The sequence below is a fragment of the Amphiura filiformis genome, chromosome 4 (genome assembly GCF_039555335.1).
Source record: "Amphiura filiformis chromosome 4, Afil_fr2py, whole genome shotgun sequence".
Lineage (NCBI taxonomy): Eukaryota > Metazoa > Echinodermata > Ophiuroidea > Amphilepidida > Amphiuridae > Amphiura > Amphiura filiformis.
The window spans coordinates 19,497,755-19,515,298 of NC_092631.1; the positions used below are offsets into that span (position 1 = coordinate 19,497,755).

The window sequence follows — 17,544 nt, forward strand, 5'->3', positions numbered from 1 at the left end:
ATTTTTGGAATAAAATTACAATCTGACTACATCTTTTTCTAAACAGTGATAGTTATTGAAAGGTAATTTGTATTTTCTACATAAACTGAAATAAGTTCTCTGAAAAGATCAAATCTGTCCACAATCCAAAAAGGCCAATGACAGCAATTATAAAACTGGCAAAAATAGAGAGCAAAAAAAAAAAAAAAAGAATGCTTAAGAAAAGCAGCATTACATGTCCATTCATTACTTTTAGCTGTACAACCAACCATGCTACAGCAATAGAGCGATAGCATGCTTGGATACAGGGCCATGTTGACTCAATTGTCAAAGTACCTTCTTTGGATCAAATTGTATCATAGATGTATGTCAGTGTGCAGTGGAGTACTGTACACACTAAATGAGCTAATCCATTTAAAGTTCTCATTTCCCCGTCAAAGATGTTGGAAATATCTTCCGAAGGAGTGGTATGAATTTCAAATGGAATTAGCATATAACCAACTCTATTTGAAACTCACCCTCCCTCTGTGGAAGATTCATGTTGAATCTTTCTCTTAAGGTACGAAATTCAAATGGAGCTGTCTAATGTGCTCATTTCATTTCAAATTCATACTCCCCCTGTGGAAGATATTTCCAACATCTTCCACAGGGGTAGCCTGGAATTTAAATGGAATAGCCATAACAGCATAAGATTACATTTCAGTATTCGCCGATCACACGGTCATCTCATAACGAGATTCTACCCGCCTGTCAAACGTGTGCTTTAATTGCCACATACGCCTTGCAAAAGCTTTATGGCGTGTTGCTAGAGAAGCGCAAGAAAATAAAATGCACTTTTCGCGCATGCGTTTGCAAGAAGAACCTCATTTTGGTAGCAAGATGGCGGATCTGTGAAATGACAAATTACACCATCCGTGCAATTATGCACATACAAAGTGCTAAGGAATTCATATTTTCAACGTTTAGGCAAGAGTGGATTAAAATTGTCCAATTTAGTGATGCACACACTTCATGTTAAAAATACTAGTTTCATTTTTTGCCTTTTTTGATTAAGGATCCTGCAAAGATCAAAACCTCCAATTCTCATTAAAATATTTGGAATGGCAAAATACTAAACAAAGAAGGGAGTTGTAATTTCCCTACGACAAGCAAACCCTTAAATTATTTTTTCAGCATCTAACATTAAGTTTCAATTAAATGATCAAAAAGTTTAATATTCAATATACAATGTAAGCTATTCATTGCATTACAAGAAGACATAAAGTAAACCGGTCCCAACTATAGAGTAAAAAGGCAATACAAACTTTTTAGGGCTTACAGGCAGTGGCAGCGCCAGGAATTTTTTAGGGGGGTGGGGCATTAGGGGGGGGGGCAAAGTGAATTTCAGGGGGGGCAAAATTGGCAAATATTGTGCAAAATTGCAGCAAAAAGCGGAAATTTACGTGATTTTGCCTCAAAAGTGGGGGGCAAACTGGGGAGGGGCAAGAAAAATATTTGGGGAAATGCCCCCTTGCCCTTGCCTCCCCCCCTAGTTCTAGTAAGTAGCTCTAGTAAGAGCCATGTCCACTACCCTATAACCACAAGCAATATGAGATGAGACAAGCATCGGTGCTGGCACGCTCGCTGTTTGTGCATTGTGATACAAGAGATGACTTATATATGACTAGTTTGGGTACAAAATGGGATATACTGCTTTGTGGGTTTTTTTTCAATTAAAATTGTTATTAATGCTCTGCGTGCTAGCCATAGATTTCAACAAATTAAAAGTTCTCAAGTTCTGAGATATTTTCTCAAAATATCAAGAGCTATCTTAAGAACCACTGAACCAATACTAGGCTTGCTTCTACTCATTTTAATGCATTTTTCATGCTGATTCCAAATATGGTCTTGCAGTTTTATATTTCTGAACTTTTTTGGAAATTTTAAAACAAAATTTGAAACTTATCATCTACAGTCGACACCCGCGTGGAGAAAATTAATACTTTTATTTTATACTCATATGTTTGAAATGGCCATCAGCTTTCAGAAGCGTATTCACTGTAGGCAATAGAACCAAATTAGTTTGATCTTTTAATAGACCACCGATGCTTGGTTGATCCTTATGAAATCAATTAACTGATAATAATTGTGATAACATATGAATCTGTGCAAATTATAATGATAATGGCCAAAACAAATTTCTCATTAATTCTGATTAATTAGTTCATAAATAACAAGCATTGAAGTAGCATCGATTGTCGCTCTAAAGATCAAACAAATTTAGTTGTGGTGTCTGTGCTCCTTCTCAATTAGCTATGACAAAAGCATATCTTTACGTGAAATATAAATATTAATACAAAATGAAATACAGCTAGCTTTTGGGATATATCGCATTTTCCATCTGACTGCAAACTTGAAACTAATGGCATTGTCTGACTTTGATACATGTTTTTGTTTACAAAACATATTTCTAATAATAACAACAAGTTTTGAGCTGTCATATATAGCAATGGAACTACGGGACAGCTCTTCAATTCCATAAATGCATGCTAGGTCCTGATGGAGTTTTACCCAACCTCTTACCAGAGAGGTTGCGATTTCTTGTGGAAATGTGCTTACGCCTATTTAACTGTTAAAGATGCGATACTTGGGCGACTCTCGGGTACCCGCCCATCCCTTAATCTAGGTCTAGTGCGGTTACCCGAAGGTCATTATTAATATATATTTACAAGCCTTGCCTTTGGGTGAAAATTTTGTCTGACAGGTTCAATGGCACCAATGAGTTCATAAACCTGGTCCCTAGCCACAAAATCAAATTACAAGAGGCCAGAGTTCAATGTCAAACAAAGCTGTTGCTTGCATTAAAAAAATTTAAATGTTGTGAAGCTGTATTTATTTTTACTAAATATCATTGCTACTCATACAACTGTTTGGAGACTATTCATAAAAAATTCTCCAAGTTCAAATTTCACATCCCAGTTTGACTTGATTCCTGGTGGTATCGGTACCAAGGATACCCGGACACCCCTTTAAATCACATAGGGTAATAGAGCACAAAATTACTCTTATGTACTATCCAAATCCCTCTCCTGTGATGACATTTTGAATAGTTAATGGGCATAAGCACCAAGGAAAAGGCAATCGCAACCTCTCCACCATCTGCAGCAGCACTGCCTTCCCTGCCAAAATTCCTGCAAGAGCACAACCTGACCTTTCAATTATCCTGCTGGAGTACAGGATGATCAGTCGATTCTCCTGCAGGAGCAATGCATAAATTGCTCATTTTCCTATAGCAGAGATGTCTCACCTTATTGTCCTACAAGAACTATGAGGTGATCTGTTAATCCTCCTGCAGGAGCATTTCATCACCACTGAATGTTACCACAGGAAAATTAAGCAGCCAATTTTCTTGCAGAAAATACTGCACACCTTTTCATATTACAGGACTTAACATGCATTAACAAGATGTCCCTTTGATGCCTGCTATCCACCTTATTTAAAAAACACTATACCATTTTCCACCCTGATGTGGCAGTGACGTCAGTGCGCATTTAATTGGGCGCAGCTACAAATCGCTAGTGTTCGCTCAAAGTGCTGGCGTACACACGCACATGCTGAAAGACACCGCATAGATGCGTGTAAACAGCTGCCATGACGCTTTGACGTCATTGCCACATAAGGGTGGAAAATGGTTTAGTACAATGAGTTCATTCAGGCTTTGATAGCAGGACTAAGATCAGCAAAGTAATTATGCATCAGACCCTCGTCAGCCGAGAGCCTTAGCGATGGATTGCACACTAGAAGACGCTGTAACAGGTCGCGACCTTTGGACGACAGACTGGGTACGATGGACGACAGTGGTGTAGTCACAGGGTACAGAGGAAATGGCTGCAGAAGATAAAATTTAAAAAAATAAAAGTTTATTCAATACATTACCCAATGTACAATCTTATACATGTGAGTGAGTTCACTTTGAAAATAGCATCACTATACTTGCCTTGTTATTTTGGCATAAAATGGACAGAAACACTTCCTGACAGTTATTCCTAATATTATTTCAGCATTTTGGGTAAAGAATAACCAAATTAAATTTTGATGGAACTCATGTATATAAATAGCCTTACATATAAAGGTCATTTAAAAGACAATAAAGTCAGTGTTACTTTCACAGACACACAGTCATTTGAACTTATTCCATGCTGGGATATATTAGGTAGGGCTCCTCCCTACCTAAATTACCAACACCTGTGGGAGGCAAGCAGTGCCAGGAAGCACCATCACTTGGTGCACACCAATGACATGCTTGTCCTCCTGAGGCCCTGGGTCCAATTTTACTTTGAAATTCCCATTCCCTGTAGTCTGCACCATTTGCACTACACCAATCAAGTACCACATGAACATCAAAACATTCAAACACCTTTCAATTTAATGAGAATTACAACAAGAGAAAGCACCTACCTGGAATTCTGGGAGTTTTGAGATGCCTGGCCACGTCTCTTCTGTCGGTGTCCCCAATAATTTGAATATCCTACGCAATTGGTCATTAACATCATTACCAGGGAATAAAGGTCGGCCAGCATTAGCCATTTCTGTAATACAAAGTTTTAAAAATACAAAAAATTCACATGGGAATGTGTTTTAGAACATCCTCTGATTCTAGTACAATGTAGGTTTTGTCATTGTTGCCTGTTTGTGGTCCTTACATTATGTATACATCAAAAGGCGCATCTATTGGCTAAATTCTTTCTAAAAGTGTGTGGCCCTCTCCAAAATAGGTCTTTTAACCATGGATATCCACCGTGTTTCTGTGCCCACATTTTATGAGCTTAAGGTGGTACTACACCCCCTGATCAATTTTGTGACTGATTTTGCATTTTTCTCAAAAAATAACTACACACTGGTAACAAAAGTTATGTATATAGGGGCAAGGAATCCAATTACTTCACTGAAATTTCAGTGATTCAAGACAAGTGGTTCATTAGATATGTTAAGAAATGAGGTACATTCTAGCGGTATCTCTTTTCTTATCATAAATAACGTACCGCTTGTCTTGAGTCACTGAAATTCCTGTGTAGTAACTGGATTCCTTGCCCCTATAATATACAGAACTTTTGTTACCAGTGTGTTATTATTTTTTGATAAAAATACAAAAATAGTCAAAAATTTATCAAGGGGTGTAGTACCACCTTAAATTCATACAAAAGTGTAACGATTGCCTCATGAAAATAGATACACCACTTACCAGCAAATATACATCCAGCCGACCACATATCTATGGAGGTGGTGTAAAGCTTGGCCCCAAATAAAACATCAGGAGGTCTGTACCACAATGTTACTACTTCTGCTGAGTAACAACGCACCGGGATACCAAATGCCCTCGCCAGACCAAAATCAGCCAGCTTTAACTCGCCATTCTGAAACCAGGAAATATTTATGAATTAGAAAGTGATTATTTACTTATTAATGTATATTAAGATATCATATCATGGCATTCAAGGGGTTGAACCGGATAGAGATGGATTTTGTCTGAACTCTGACCTACTTGCAAAAACCAAGAGTTAGAACACACTTTCACATCACAATGACAATTGTTTAGTTGAACATGATCTAACTTCACTATAATTCCAATGATTGCGGGCAAAGGTCCCCTGCAACTCTGAGGTGCCGATGACCATCAAAAAGCCAAAGACCATGCCACTGAGAATGTGTGCCAACACCATCCAGCTATTTTCATTCTCCATGCTGTGTCAGGAAACGACGCACTCTACACCATGACATCTCAGATTTTCCACAAACAAACTTGAACTGTCAAAGACCTGGATCAGCTAATTTGCTTTTTAGTTGCTAATTAGTATCAAAGCCATTGACTTACCTTGTTAATAAGCAAGTTTTGTGGCTTCAGATCTCTGTGTAGTACATTGTGACTGTGACAGAATGCTAGACCTCGCAACAATTGAAACATGAAAGACTGAAAATGAGAACAAAATATTATCTTATTAGTTCAATATGATTCTAAAGTATATTTACATAATATTTTATTCTTTGTAAATTAAAGCCGACTGTTATAAGCAGGGCACAACAATTCTTACCACCCAAACAACACTGGTCATATTGAAACTGAGTCTGTATGATGTTTAACTAAAATGAGACGTGAACTGATTTTTAGTGGGTCCATACAGGATCATGTTCAGTAATCAGTTTAAGCTCAGTTCAGTTCAATTTTATTACGGGGCACAATAATATGGAAAAAGACAGTCTGTCCACATAGAAGTACAAACCAAATCTGTGGCATCGGGGGACGATGCTTTATGCGTCATACGCGCTGCGTGTTTAAAAAATGTGATACGTAAAGAGCGTGGTGCGCTTGGTAAGTACAAATTGCGCAGCAGTTGGCACGCCAAAGAAGTATTTACACACGCATTGCGCTGAAATGTTTATTCTCATACCTCCAGTTTCCGAGGGCTTTTTACTTTGTACTTCTATGTGGACAGACTGTAAGGCAAACTGGCATTATAATAAAGGAGAGCAAAAATCAGAACCAATCGGATTCGAACCACCGCGCACTCACCCCAACATGTTTTTGAGTTCACCACCACACGCCACAACAGCTCATGGCGGATCTGCCAGTGAATTAAACATATAATGTTTTTATTCTGATAGGTCGCCCCCTCTCTTTATAATTTATGACCAATAATATGTTTAAAATGCAAAATCTGTACTTCTCTACCACTTAACTGATGCCCTTGTGAACCCAGTCTAACCCCTGTGCACTGCAGATGATTGACAACAGGGCAATATCTGAAGTTGGGGGAAATGACACACACTGAGCTAAAATAGGGACAATTTCTAGATGAAAGAGGACAAGGGAAGAAAAGTAGGACACCTGTCAGCCCCCCCCCCCAAAAAAAAAACAACCAGCAAACAGTATTTTAAAACATACCTTAACAACATCAGGGTCAATTTCCCCATTACATGCATCAAAGTACTTCTTGAGATCTTGATCACAGTACTCAAACACCAAGGTTAATTTCTTCTCGCTGTGTAACACATCGTGAAGACGGACAATATTCTTGTGTTTCAGTTCTTTAAGAAGACAGATCTCTCGCAGAGCCGAGCTTGGTACGCCCTTGAATAACAACAAAATGTGAAAAAGTTATTGAAGTTCTGCATCTAGTTCAGGATACAGTTAAGTTGGCCGATTCAGTTCAATACAAAGTGTCATACTTCCCCAACTTAAGTTTAAAAAATGCTTTGCAGTACCTCAATATAGAAATGCACATGCAATTGAAAATGTAAACAAAATCCCTAATTTCAACTTTCAATAACTCACTTAAAGCAGGAGTGTTTTTGTTTGAAAAAATATGGCTCCTAAAGTATTGTAAAACTATTTATAGCTCTCAATACATAAGTGGCTCTTGCTTATTTTTCATACATTTGCTATGGAGCAAGCAGATACACTGCAATGGATGATGATAAGATAATCCCTTTAGCTGCTGTGAGGCTGACCAATAATGAATAAACATCACAGAAGCCATTTTTAAATGTTCTGAAATCAAAAAGATTACCGCTTTTGATTTTGTTTTGATTTTTTGACATTGAGAACTACTATGGAGCTTTTCAAAAAATCATAAAAATTCAGTTTTTGCACCTTTGTTATAGTTATAGTTTATAGATGCTAACATAACCTGCAAGTGGTTAAGCTGAAATCAGTGCCAAAAGGACATTTTACATGAAAATGTAATTTCTCTAGAGAAAAAGTGAATGGGGCTTTACTTTGTCAACACTGCTGTTTTCTTTGTTATTTTTTTACTAAATTTTTATTTCAAAAATACTCAATGACAATTTTTATGACTTATCCTTCACTTTTTAGTAATTTATGATTTTTTTACAATTTTGCTAGGATCACTGAATAGGCCTTTATACATGTATAATTCAAAGTTGTCACAGTCATGACTACCAGTTGTTCTGAATACTTAAGTTGCAATCATGCCTGGACTAGGAGCTAAAATGAGCTCCTGGTCCCAAAGATCATGGCTCCTGCTCCTACATGTACATGTATGGTTTGTAGTGTAAAATATTGGACACACCAGGAGCCAAAACTGGGCAACCATGGGGTAAAAAAAAGCCAGCCTTGCTCATACTTACCTCATCATCGTCATCGAGGCGTACCCGCTTCAACGCTACAATTTCCTGGTTATCACGATTTTTGGCTTTGAAAACTGTTCCATAGGTACCTGTTTCATAAAAAGAAATACACTGTGGGGGTAAATTTAGGTATAGAGTTATAAAGTAAATGTGTTTAAAGACACTGAATGAACAATAAATGGGCTGTATTCCAGTTGAAATCCATCCACTATGGATTGGAAGTCATGACCTAAATCGTCCCCACAGGGGACCTGTGTAAATTCTGAATGGAGTTACCATTCAGGTAACCCCATTTGAAATTCACACTCCCTTTGTGGTAGCAGCCCTTGAATTTTTGTGTATATGCCATGAAAAACAGTTGCTTTTTTTCGATGGGAATAAGCAAACTATGATGCAATTTTATCAGTTTCGCCTCATAGTTGGCATATGTCATCATTGCCCCTCCTGCATGAACAGCCAGGGACATATTGCCATGCATTGCTAGTTGCTGTTCAATAGAAGCAAAAGTATTTAAAACTAGCGGGAGACCCGCGCTTCGCGCGGGTCCCCGCTAGTTGAGTAAACGGGAGCGGTTAGTAAACGGGAGTGGTTAGTAAACATGGTCAACGGTGATGATAATCATGGTGTCTTGGTGTAGAATCTGTAGATTATTCATCCAGTATAGTAATGATCATGTTAGCTTGATAATCATAATCTATGTTAGCTCCTGTCATATTAAAGAAGCTAAACTTTAAGTGAATATCCAGACCTGTGGTAATGTTGTTACTCACTCAATCCCTCAGATTTCTTTTGAAACAGCTCGTGACAAAATGGTTGATTTTAACTTTATCCAAACAAACATAAAACATTAATGTTAGAAGAGGTTGCTAGAAAACGTTTAAATTTCGGGTTATAATGGTATAAAACATGGAAAACATGTAAGCAACATGTTTGCAGCAAAACATTTTAAGCGATTCCGTGTTGTTAAGGGCTGGGGTATGAACGTTTCGACAGTATTTATTTTGGGACATTAGAGCACATCAGACATATCGAATTGCATTCTGAATACGAAGAATGTCATTCTGATATCAAATAATTTAGATTTTTTGAAATTCGCAATTTAATACACATTTTATGGCAAATCATTAAAATTGATATTTTTGATATTTAACAGTACTTGAAGTAAACTTTATAAATCTGATGATTTATACTTAAAGTGTATGTAGGTGGGATGAAAAGCCGACGATCAATTGAAAATTTTGACCTTTCGTATTGAAGATATGGATTTTTTTCCCAAAACACCAAAACTCTTTTTGGGGAATATACATACGTAGGCCTACGCGCGGTAAGCCAACATTAAGTACGCCCATACCATGCGCCGCAATGCGCGTGAAACCATGTACTGCAGTAAGTGCGTGACTCGCCACTTACCGCAGCGTGTTGGACATCGCTTGCATTTGACGCGCTTGCTGTCATGACCTGACCCATAAGGTTATTGACCTCAACGGCCTAACAACCGATCTTTTTTTTTGTTATTTCCATAGTGATTGAATAGTTTGGCAAAAATGAACGTCCGATGGTTTAATGGCAATATGTACCCGATCGATCTACGAATAAATCAGAGCTGAAAGTGAAAGCATCTCGGAGCCTGCTTCTGGACAAGATTTAGCGACTTCCTTTTATTTATATAGATGTACAACTTTATCCAGCTTTGAATAAAAACCTCAGAACTTTTAGTTTTTTTTTAAATAGCAGTTTTTCTCTGGTTCCAACCATGAATAACAAGAAAGTTAGGGTCTATAACTTACAAAACAAAACAAAAATTTTGAACAGCCAGGCCCCCCCAGGGACATATTTAATTAATGCATTGCGAGCTGTTCAATAAGCAAAAGTATTTAAAATGTCAACTTTATCCAGCTTTGAATAAAAACCTCAGAACTTTTAGTTGTTGTTGTTTTGGGTTTTTTAATAGCAGTTTTTCTGATTCCAAACTTGAATAACAAGAAAGTTAGGATCTATAGAAATTTAAGCTCTTTAAAAATGGCTCCTGGTTCAGATAATCACAGGACCAGGAGCTGCTTTTTCCGAATGTGTGCTGGCTCCTGTTCCAGATCTGCTTATTTTGAGGCTTGTTGAAGATACAGATAAGTCATCATTTATAAAGGTGATCGTTTCCTTTAGACCACCTTCGCTAAAATATTACTTTTCCTTCCTTCCACCAAGGTTTACTTTTGCATCAAGATTAAACTGGTCGGCAAACACGTGAAGTCAAGGTTTAATGCATTGGAAGGAGGGCAGGGCTTGGAAAAATGAGGGAAAATATTGGGGTAAAAAATAAGGTCAAAATATTTTTTTGAAAACAAGTGAAAATGGCTATTCTGCTAAAAAAGTTTTTGTCTCAAAATGATTTAAGAATAATTGGAAAAGCAAGAAACATACCTTCATAAAATTAGCATTGTTTGTTACACTAGCGCGATACCCGCGTGGGTCCCCGCTAGATGAGTAAATGGGAGCGTTCACTATAACAGGAAGAATTACTGAACAGATAGAATCATTGAAAAGGTACATTTTTATTTATCTAAATCTGTCTCTTCTATACATTTTCTTTTTTAGTTTCTTCTGCTTAGCTTGTGATTTTCCGTTTCCATGTTATTTATTTAGTTAACCGGCCCGTTCCCATTATTTTTTTAATCTGTTCTTTCTTTCATTTCCCTTTTAGCATCTGTTTTTATTTGCTGCTTGTGATTTCCCGTTTCCATGTTTTTTACTTAATTCTGTTCTCATTATTTTAGCTTCTTTTTTTCTTACATTTCCTGATTAATTTCTTTCCTTCTTTGTTTCGTTCCCGTTTCATTTAGTTACTTTAACCCGTTGGCCTAATTACTTGTACCCTTTTGTCCTCATTTTAATTTAATTTTTCTTTATAGTACCGCTTCATGTTGTTTATACAACACACATCTTTTTCCCGTATTTATTACGTCCTCTCATAGCGTGCCTGCGGACGTGTTCACCCGGTATCCCGTGACCCGTCCCATGTACCTTTTTGTCCTTTATTTTCCTTCTTTCCGTATTATCGTGTCCACTGGTCTCTGGCTCGCAAGTCGTGTGCCTCTGCGCCGCTTACGCACGCACTGGCGTAATCGCGATTACGCACGCTGGCGCCGACGCGATGCCGCCAGCTGCAGTGACGCGTAGGCTGGTAACCGATTTTCATAACAAAAACCCGCTTTTACCCATATTTTCACTGTTTTGCAGCCAATTCTTGCCCGCTTCAACCAAATTTTCGCATAACCGTCTAGGGAAGTTCCTCGATCTCCCGTATGAATTTGGTGACATTTGGATCGAAACTGACGGAGCCTTTATACACAATACATAGATACATAGATAGATACATACAACATTAGCCTATTTATAGTAAGATGAAAGATGATTGGAAGGTTGCAATGTGAAATGAGGGAAATTTCTCAGAAAAATATATTATGATTTTCTAGAAATTCGTCATCTTGAATACATGTAAATTATTGCAGAATTGTGTCCCGCAGTAAAAAAAAATGTCAACATGCTTAAAAATGCATGATACGCTAGCGTAAATTACTGTCACAAAGAGCGTACATCAACCGCTTGTGTTCCACAAATGTTTGGAAGCTGGCATCGCCGGTTTACATCCAGCTCTTTTATGTCAAAAATAGCGATAAACACATGGATTTTGGACCAAAATAAAGCTTGTTTGTTGAAATAAAAGGTTTGTATAGCTAAAAGCCTGTTTAACCTAGACTCGCTTGCCAGTCCTATATACGCCGTACCTATGTATATTAAGGACTGGCTTACGCCATTTTGGATGTCAATGGGAAATTATACACACTTGATTTGCGCCGGTTAGAAACTTGAAAAAAATCTTTAAAATTTCATCAATGTATATAAAAGTGGTACCAACCTTATTGTGCTTGCTAATTTAAAGCAATATTATAACATTTTCAAACAAAATAGATTAGCATTTCTTTGCCATAAAATGTTAGTTTTACTGTCAGATATATCCTTTTTATTTTTGAGCCGAACAACTACGGCAAAGCAAAGAAAATTGAATTTACTACCAGCGCACATATGTGCCAATACGCACACTCCTTCGGTCATGTTGTGGTACGACCCTTTGTTAATGTATATCACCGTCCCCGCACGCCGTGATTACTATGTGTTATGAACATCGTGTATGCGTTCGACTAATAATTCCATCGTAATAATAAAGCGCTGAATCAGCCTTTAATTCAAAATCACGGATTTTGACAAAACTACAGCACTTAGAGTCTTGATTTTTGCAGGGTATATTGGTTTAATAAAGTACAATTTAATCGTAAAAAAGGAATTTTAAAAATTCAGTGAGGGCGTCTTCCTCAGCAAATGTTATAATATGGCTTTAAGACTCGGTTGAAACAAAATTAAGGATCGACTGCATTTTAGAGTCCAAAAAGGCAAAATTATCGTCAAAGTTCTGCCGAAATCGGTAGGCCTACCCTTGGCCTTGCGAAGGTTCAGAATTCAAATCGGGAACGAAAATATCCGATCTTTGCGATCAAAAACACAAAATTACAACTTTAAACATACTATTGGCAAAAGACATTTATTACTAAACAATATAGAAAATTTGACATCATTTTCTCAAAATATTGAAGAAATTTGCTCACTAGACATCGAAAAAGTACGCAATCCAATTCCCGTTCAAACACGTGGGAAACTGAAAGTGCATAAATGATAATTCCCACTAGTTTAACCTTGATGCGAAAGTTGATGGGTTCCCAAAATCTTGCATGTGTAAGGGAGGGGGGGGGGGCAAAGACTTTTTGGCACATCAAAAGGGCGGGGGGCAAAGGTTTTTGGCACGTCAAAAGTAGAGTTGGGCGACTAAGTCGCCAATAGTCGTTAGTCGCGACTATTACTGATAGTCGCGACTACGACTATTGAAAACCAAAAGTCGACTAATGCAAGTATATTTTTGTGTTAAAAAATTACTTTATAAAGTGCCAGTTATTCGCACCAAAACCAACCAAATACTAACATATAAACTGCGAAAAATGTGAAAAATGTTAGTCATTGTCTTACCAATAGTAACACTAACCAACAAGTAATCATAAAGTCCATAAATCATCATTAAATTGGTGTTATTGACTTGTTGTCGAACTACTTTCCCACAAGATAAAAGCCGTCAAAAACTCAAATTACTTAGAACTGTCGAACATCTCATTATGATTATAATTTATGCAGCGATAACAGGTGTAGCAGCGTCATAGCGTGCATGTACAGACCCAGGTTGGGTGTTTGTACCAACTACTGAAGGTATGAGATTATTTTAACTTTGGAAAGAAACAGCGAGAACTTCCGAGAAGTGTTTTCCAAAAGGAAAAATTTAGGAAAATATTATTAGATTAGAAGTACTTTTCACGTAATTTCAAAAAGCTATGCTTATTGTGGTAACAGAATATTTAGAAAGCAACAGGAAAATAAACAAATTAGCTGACAAACAGTCGTAATGTTGCAATGCCACCCCTGTAGCGACAAATGCAGTCTAGATGAGGTCAGGTGACGTAGGTCGGAGGTGAAAGTTAATCGTACATGCACGATACGATGCAACACGTTCATTGAGCATACCATGGAAAATATGCACTGCCGTACCGGCATGTTTACATATTTTCATTAACAGCAAAACATGGAAACGAACGAAGATCGCTATTGGAATATTGAAGGTTTGAGAAATTATATGAAGTTTCTTGTGCTGTTGCTGGAAAGTGGCAAGTGAATTTAATTGAACAGAAAAGTTAGGCCTATATTACAGCATTTTATAGTCAAATATTTGCATCGCAAACGTGCGATACAGTGTAGCAATTTGTATCGCAACAGTGCTGGTTTGTGTAGCAAACTGTGATGCGATGCCGGCAATCACGGGTCCTGTAATCATGCATTATAAATACTAAATTGCCACCAATCTTTCACCCGATTTTTCAGTCCAATTTTAACCATTAGGGTCAGTCCATGTCAAAACAGACTGAGTGTACACCCACCCTCTTGGATTTTGCTCTCCTTTGGCTCAGGGGTACCTTTCATGGACCCCTAGGTGAGGTCACAAGAAAAAAAATTCAAATTCAATTTCGCTTCCGAATGGCGGGCCATCTAAGTTTACGACCTTGACCAAAATTGGGAATTTAAGGTGTCAAATGACAAAGCGCTCTCTTTGAGAGGCATTTTCTTCTTAATTAAATCAGTTGTGACCCTCTTTTGAATGTGGTCACTCACTGGCTGTGTCTGAAATGCCTAATGCCAAAAAGATTGATTTCGAATTTCGTTGGGATTTCAGGGGGTCAAAATCAGCACTTCAGTACTGTTCAATCAAATTATCTTTGATTTTGAAGGACCCATGATAATGTCACAGTGCACTTATAGGTCCTAATTATGTTCAGAATGGATTAACCATGTGCCAATGTCTATGAGCAATTAAATTAAAAGAGAAATTTCTAGACCCCTACAGAATTTTAGGCCCCTAAAGTGGTTCAGCCACAAATGGCGCTTAAAATCGGCAAATTTTGACACCTAATAACTTTAGGTGTACACCAGATATGAATTTCTAGTATTTTGCATCTGAAAGAATGTAGTCTAATGTTACTAGGAACATAAGATAAATTTTGTTTTGTATTTTTTGTGTTTTGATACTAAGTTGATGGTCCCAAAAATCCCAATTTTTGACTAATAATGTACAGGTTATGGGTACAAAATGTCAATTTCAACATACCCTTTTTTCTATTTTTGATCACTTTATAGCAAATTGTCTTATTTATCCTGTTATTACATAGTTAACAACGTCCGATTTTGGTGTCTAATTATGTTTTCTTGCATGAGAAATACAACTACGCAACTTAAAGGGGCACTTCGTGATCCACAGCCTCATCCCCCCACTTTTCTCAAAAAAAGTTGAGATTTTTATATCACTGGAAACCTCTGGCTACATAATGTTGATGTACAAAATATTTCTTGCAGATTAATTCGTTTAGCAAAGATATCGTGAAATTTGAATTTCGTTCTGGTGCACCAGAACGAAATTACAACGCATTGTCTATGGAGCAGTGTAATACACATAATCATGCATAACTCGCAAACGCAAAAATCGGAATCAACTGAAATTTTGGGAATAGGCTTTTTTCGTGGATATGTACTGAAAAATGTCATACAAAGAGGATGCTAGGATCACGAAATACTCCTTTAAAAAACCAATGACCTCCTTATTACAATATGGATGCTTTTGGCAGCCATGTTGCAAAAGAGGGTCATCGGTTCCTTGTATAGTTTTTTAATTTGCTTAGTTGTATTTCTCATGCAAGAAAACATATATAATTAGACACCAAAATTACCAAAATCAGACGTTGTTAACTATGGTCAGAATTCAAAAGGTCGTTGACCTATGAACATTTTTCGTCATAGCGCCCTCCTGAAAGGTCTGACACATAACAAACTATACATTTTGGAATCCTCATGACCATACGAGTAATTTGATATATTACTTGACATAATTGGGAGCATTCTGAAAATTTGACCCCCATAACCTGTACTTTGCATGTGCATCGCTGCCAGGAAGTACATTTTGACCCCCTTAAAAATCCATACAGAGGATTAGAAAGTAGTTTTTCTTATTACTTGACTCAAGAGCAACTTGAAATATCAGGATAAATAATACAAATGGCTATAAAGTGATCAAAATATAAAAAATATCATACTCAAATTGGCATTTTGTACCGTATCCTGTATGCATGGCTAAATGACTATTTTTGAAAGCGTCAACTTAATACTAAAACACAAAAATACAAAACAAATCTTATGTTCCTAGTAACATTAAACTACATTCTTTCAGATGCAAAAGACTAGAAATTCATATCTGGTGTACACCTAAAGTTATTAGGGGTCAAAATTTGCTGATTTTAAGCTCCATTTGTGGCTGAACCACTTTAGGGGTGGCCTAAAATTCTGTAGGGGTCTAGAAATTTCTCTTTTTTTTGAATTGCTCATAGACATTGGCATATGGTTAATCCATTCTGAACATAATTAGGACCTATAAGTGCACTGTGACATTATCATGGGTCTTTCAAAATCAAGATAATTTGATTGAACAGTACGAAGTGCTAATTTTGACCCCCTCTGAAATCCCAACGAAATTCCAAAATCTATCTTTTTTGGCATTAGGTATTTCAGACACAGCCAGTGAGTGACCACATTCAAAAAGAGGGTCACAACTGATTCAATTAAGAAGAAAGTGCCCCTCAAAGAGAGCACTTTGTCATTTGGACCCTTAAATTCCCAATTTTGGTCGAGGTCGCCAAACTTTGATTGCCCGCCATTCGCAAACGAAATGGAATTTGAATTTTTTTCTTGTGACCTCACCTAGGGATCCATGAAAGGTACCCCTGAGCCAAAGGAGAGCAAAATCCAAGAGGATGGGTGTACACTCAATCTGTTTTGACATGGACTGACCCATTATTATGTTTTGATGGATCCAAGTTGTGATAATATTGGATCCAAAACATAATAATGATAAAATTGATGCTTTACGCCCAATATTTATTGAATCTCGCTATGAGTTGTAAAATATTGGACTCGACTATGTCTCGTCCAATATTTTAAAACTCATAGCTCGACCAATAAATATGGGCTCAACCGATCCAATTTTAATATCACAGATAGTCGCGACTATAGTCGTAGTCGCAACTATTTGCTGCCGACTAGTCGACTAGGAAAAAAGTGATAGTCGCCCAACTCTAGTCAAAAGGGGGGGGGCGGGCAAAGATTTTTTGGCACGGCCAAAGGCAGCTAGCTGGGGGGGTGGGGGCAAGCGATTTTTGGCAGACCATTTTTAAAATTCACCACCCCGGGGGTACACATAATTATTGCACAGCCCCTTAGAATTTTCGAACAAGTCTCAGACTCAGTCTCAGATGATCATGATGTAGTCGTGGACCATGGGACGTAGTCGTAGACATGTTTTATGTAGACAGACAAAGTGAGTCTGAAGTCGGACTCGGAGCTTCAGTTCAGAAGTCGAACTATAGTATATCGTGTTTATATGGATACTTCTGTTAATATTTCTGTTCCTATATCACAAATACCTCATTATATAACTCAGATTTTGCAATAGATTTCTACATTTCTACTTTACCTTCTCCAATTTTCTCCAATTTCTCATATTTCTGCATCTCAACATTCACTGCATTCGCTGTTTTTGCTGACAGACGGATTTGACCTCTCAAAGTGACCTCGCGCACTCTGACCCATGACCGCAAAAACCTTAGTCTATATTTACAGTCGTAAACATTTTCTGCATTATAATAAGATCGGTGTGGCAGCTATACACCAATCCGACTAAGCCATTACTGCGGTGTCCCCGACCCTGCCTGCACGTAAAACTGCGGTGTCCCAAGGTCGGGGGTTCTA

The 17,544-nt window shown here is 37.5% G+C and overlaps 1 protein-coding gene across 1 annotated transcript; it reads right to left on the bottom strand.

Moving 5' to 3' along the window:
* Positions 1-1,928: 1,928 nt before the first annotated feature.
* Positions 1,929-17,339, bottom strand: LOC140150650 (cyclin-dependent-like kinase 5). Its single transcript, XM_072172717.1, has 7 exons — positions 17,270-17,339; positions 8,104-8,192; positions 6,899-7,084; positions 5,831-5,926; positions 5,201-5,372; positions 4,417-4,547; positions 1,929-3,846 (listed from the first exon to the last, which is right to left on the bottom strand). The coding sequence occupies exons 1-7, from the start codon at positions 17,304-17,306 to the stop codon at positions 3,670-3,672; spliced, it is 888 nt and encodes a 295-aa protein (XP_072028818.1). The 5' UTR covers positions 17,307-17,339; the 3' UTR covers positions 1,929-3,669.
* Between the last annotated feature and the right edge of the window lie 205 nt (positions 17,340-17,544).

Excerpts from the sequence above, each read along its gene's own strand:
- LOC140150650 (XM_072172717.1), bottom strand. The coding sequence starts at position 17,306 with ATGCAGAAATATGAGAAATTGGAGAAAATTGGAGAAG. Across the intron at positions 5,373-5,830 it reads AAAACTTGCTTATTAACAAG|AATGGCGAGTTAAAGCTGGC; the intron begins GTAAGTCAATGG and ends TCCTGGTTTCAG. Across the intron at positions 4,548-5,200 it reads GGCTGGATGTATATTTGCTG|AAATGGCTAATGCTGGCCGA; the intron begins GTAAGTGGTGTA and ends TTTGTATTACAG.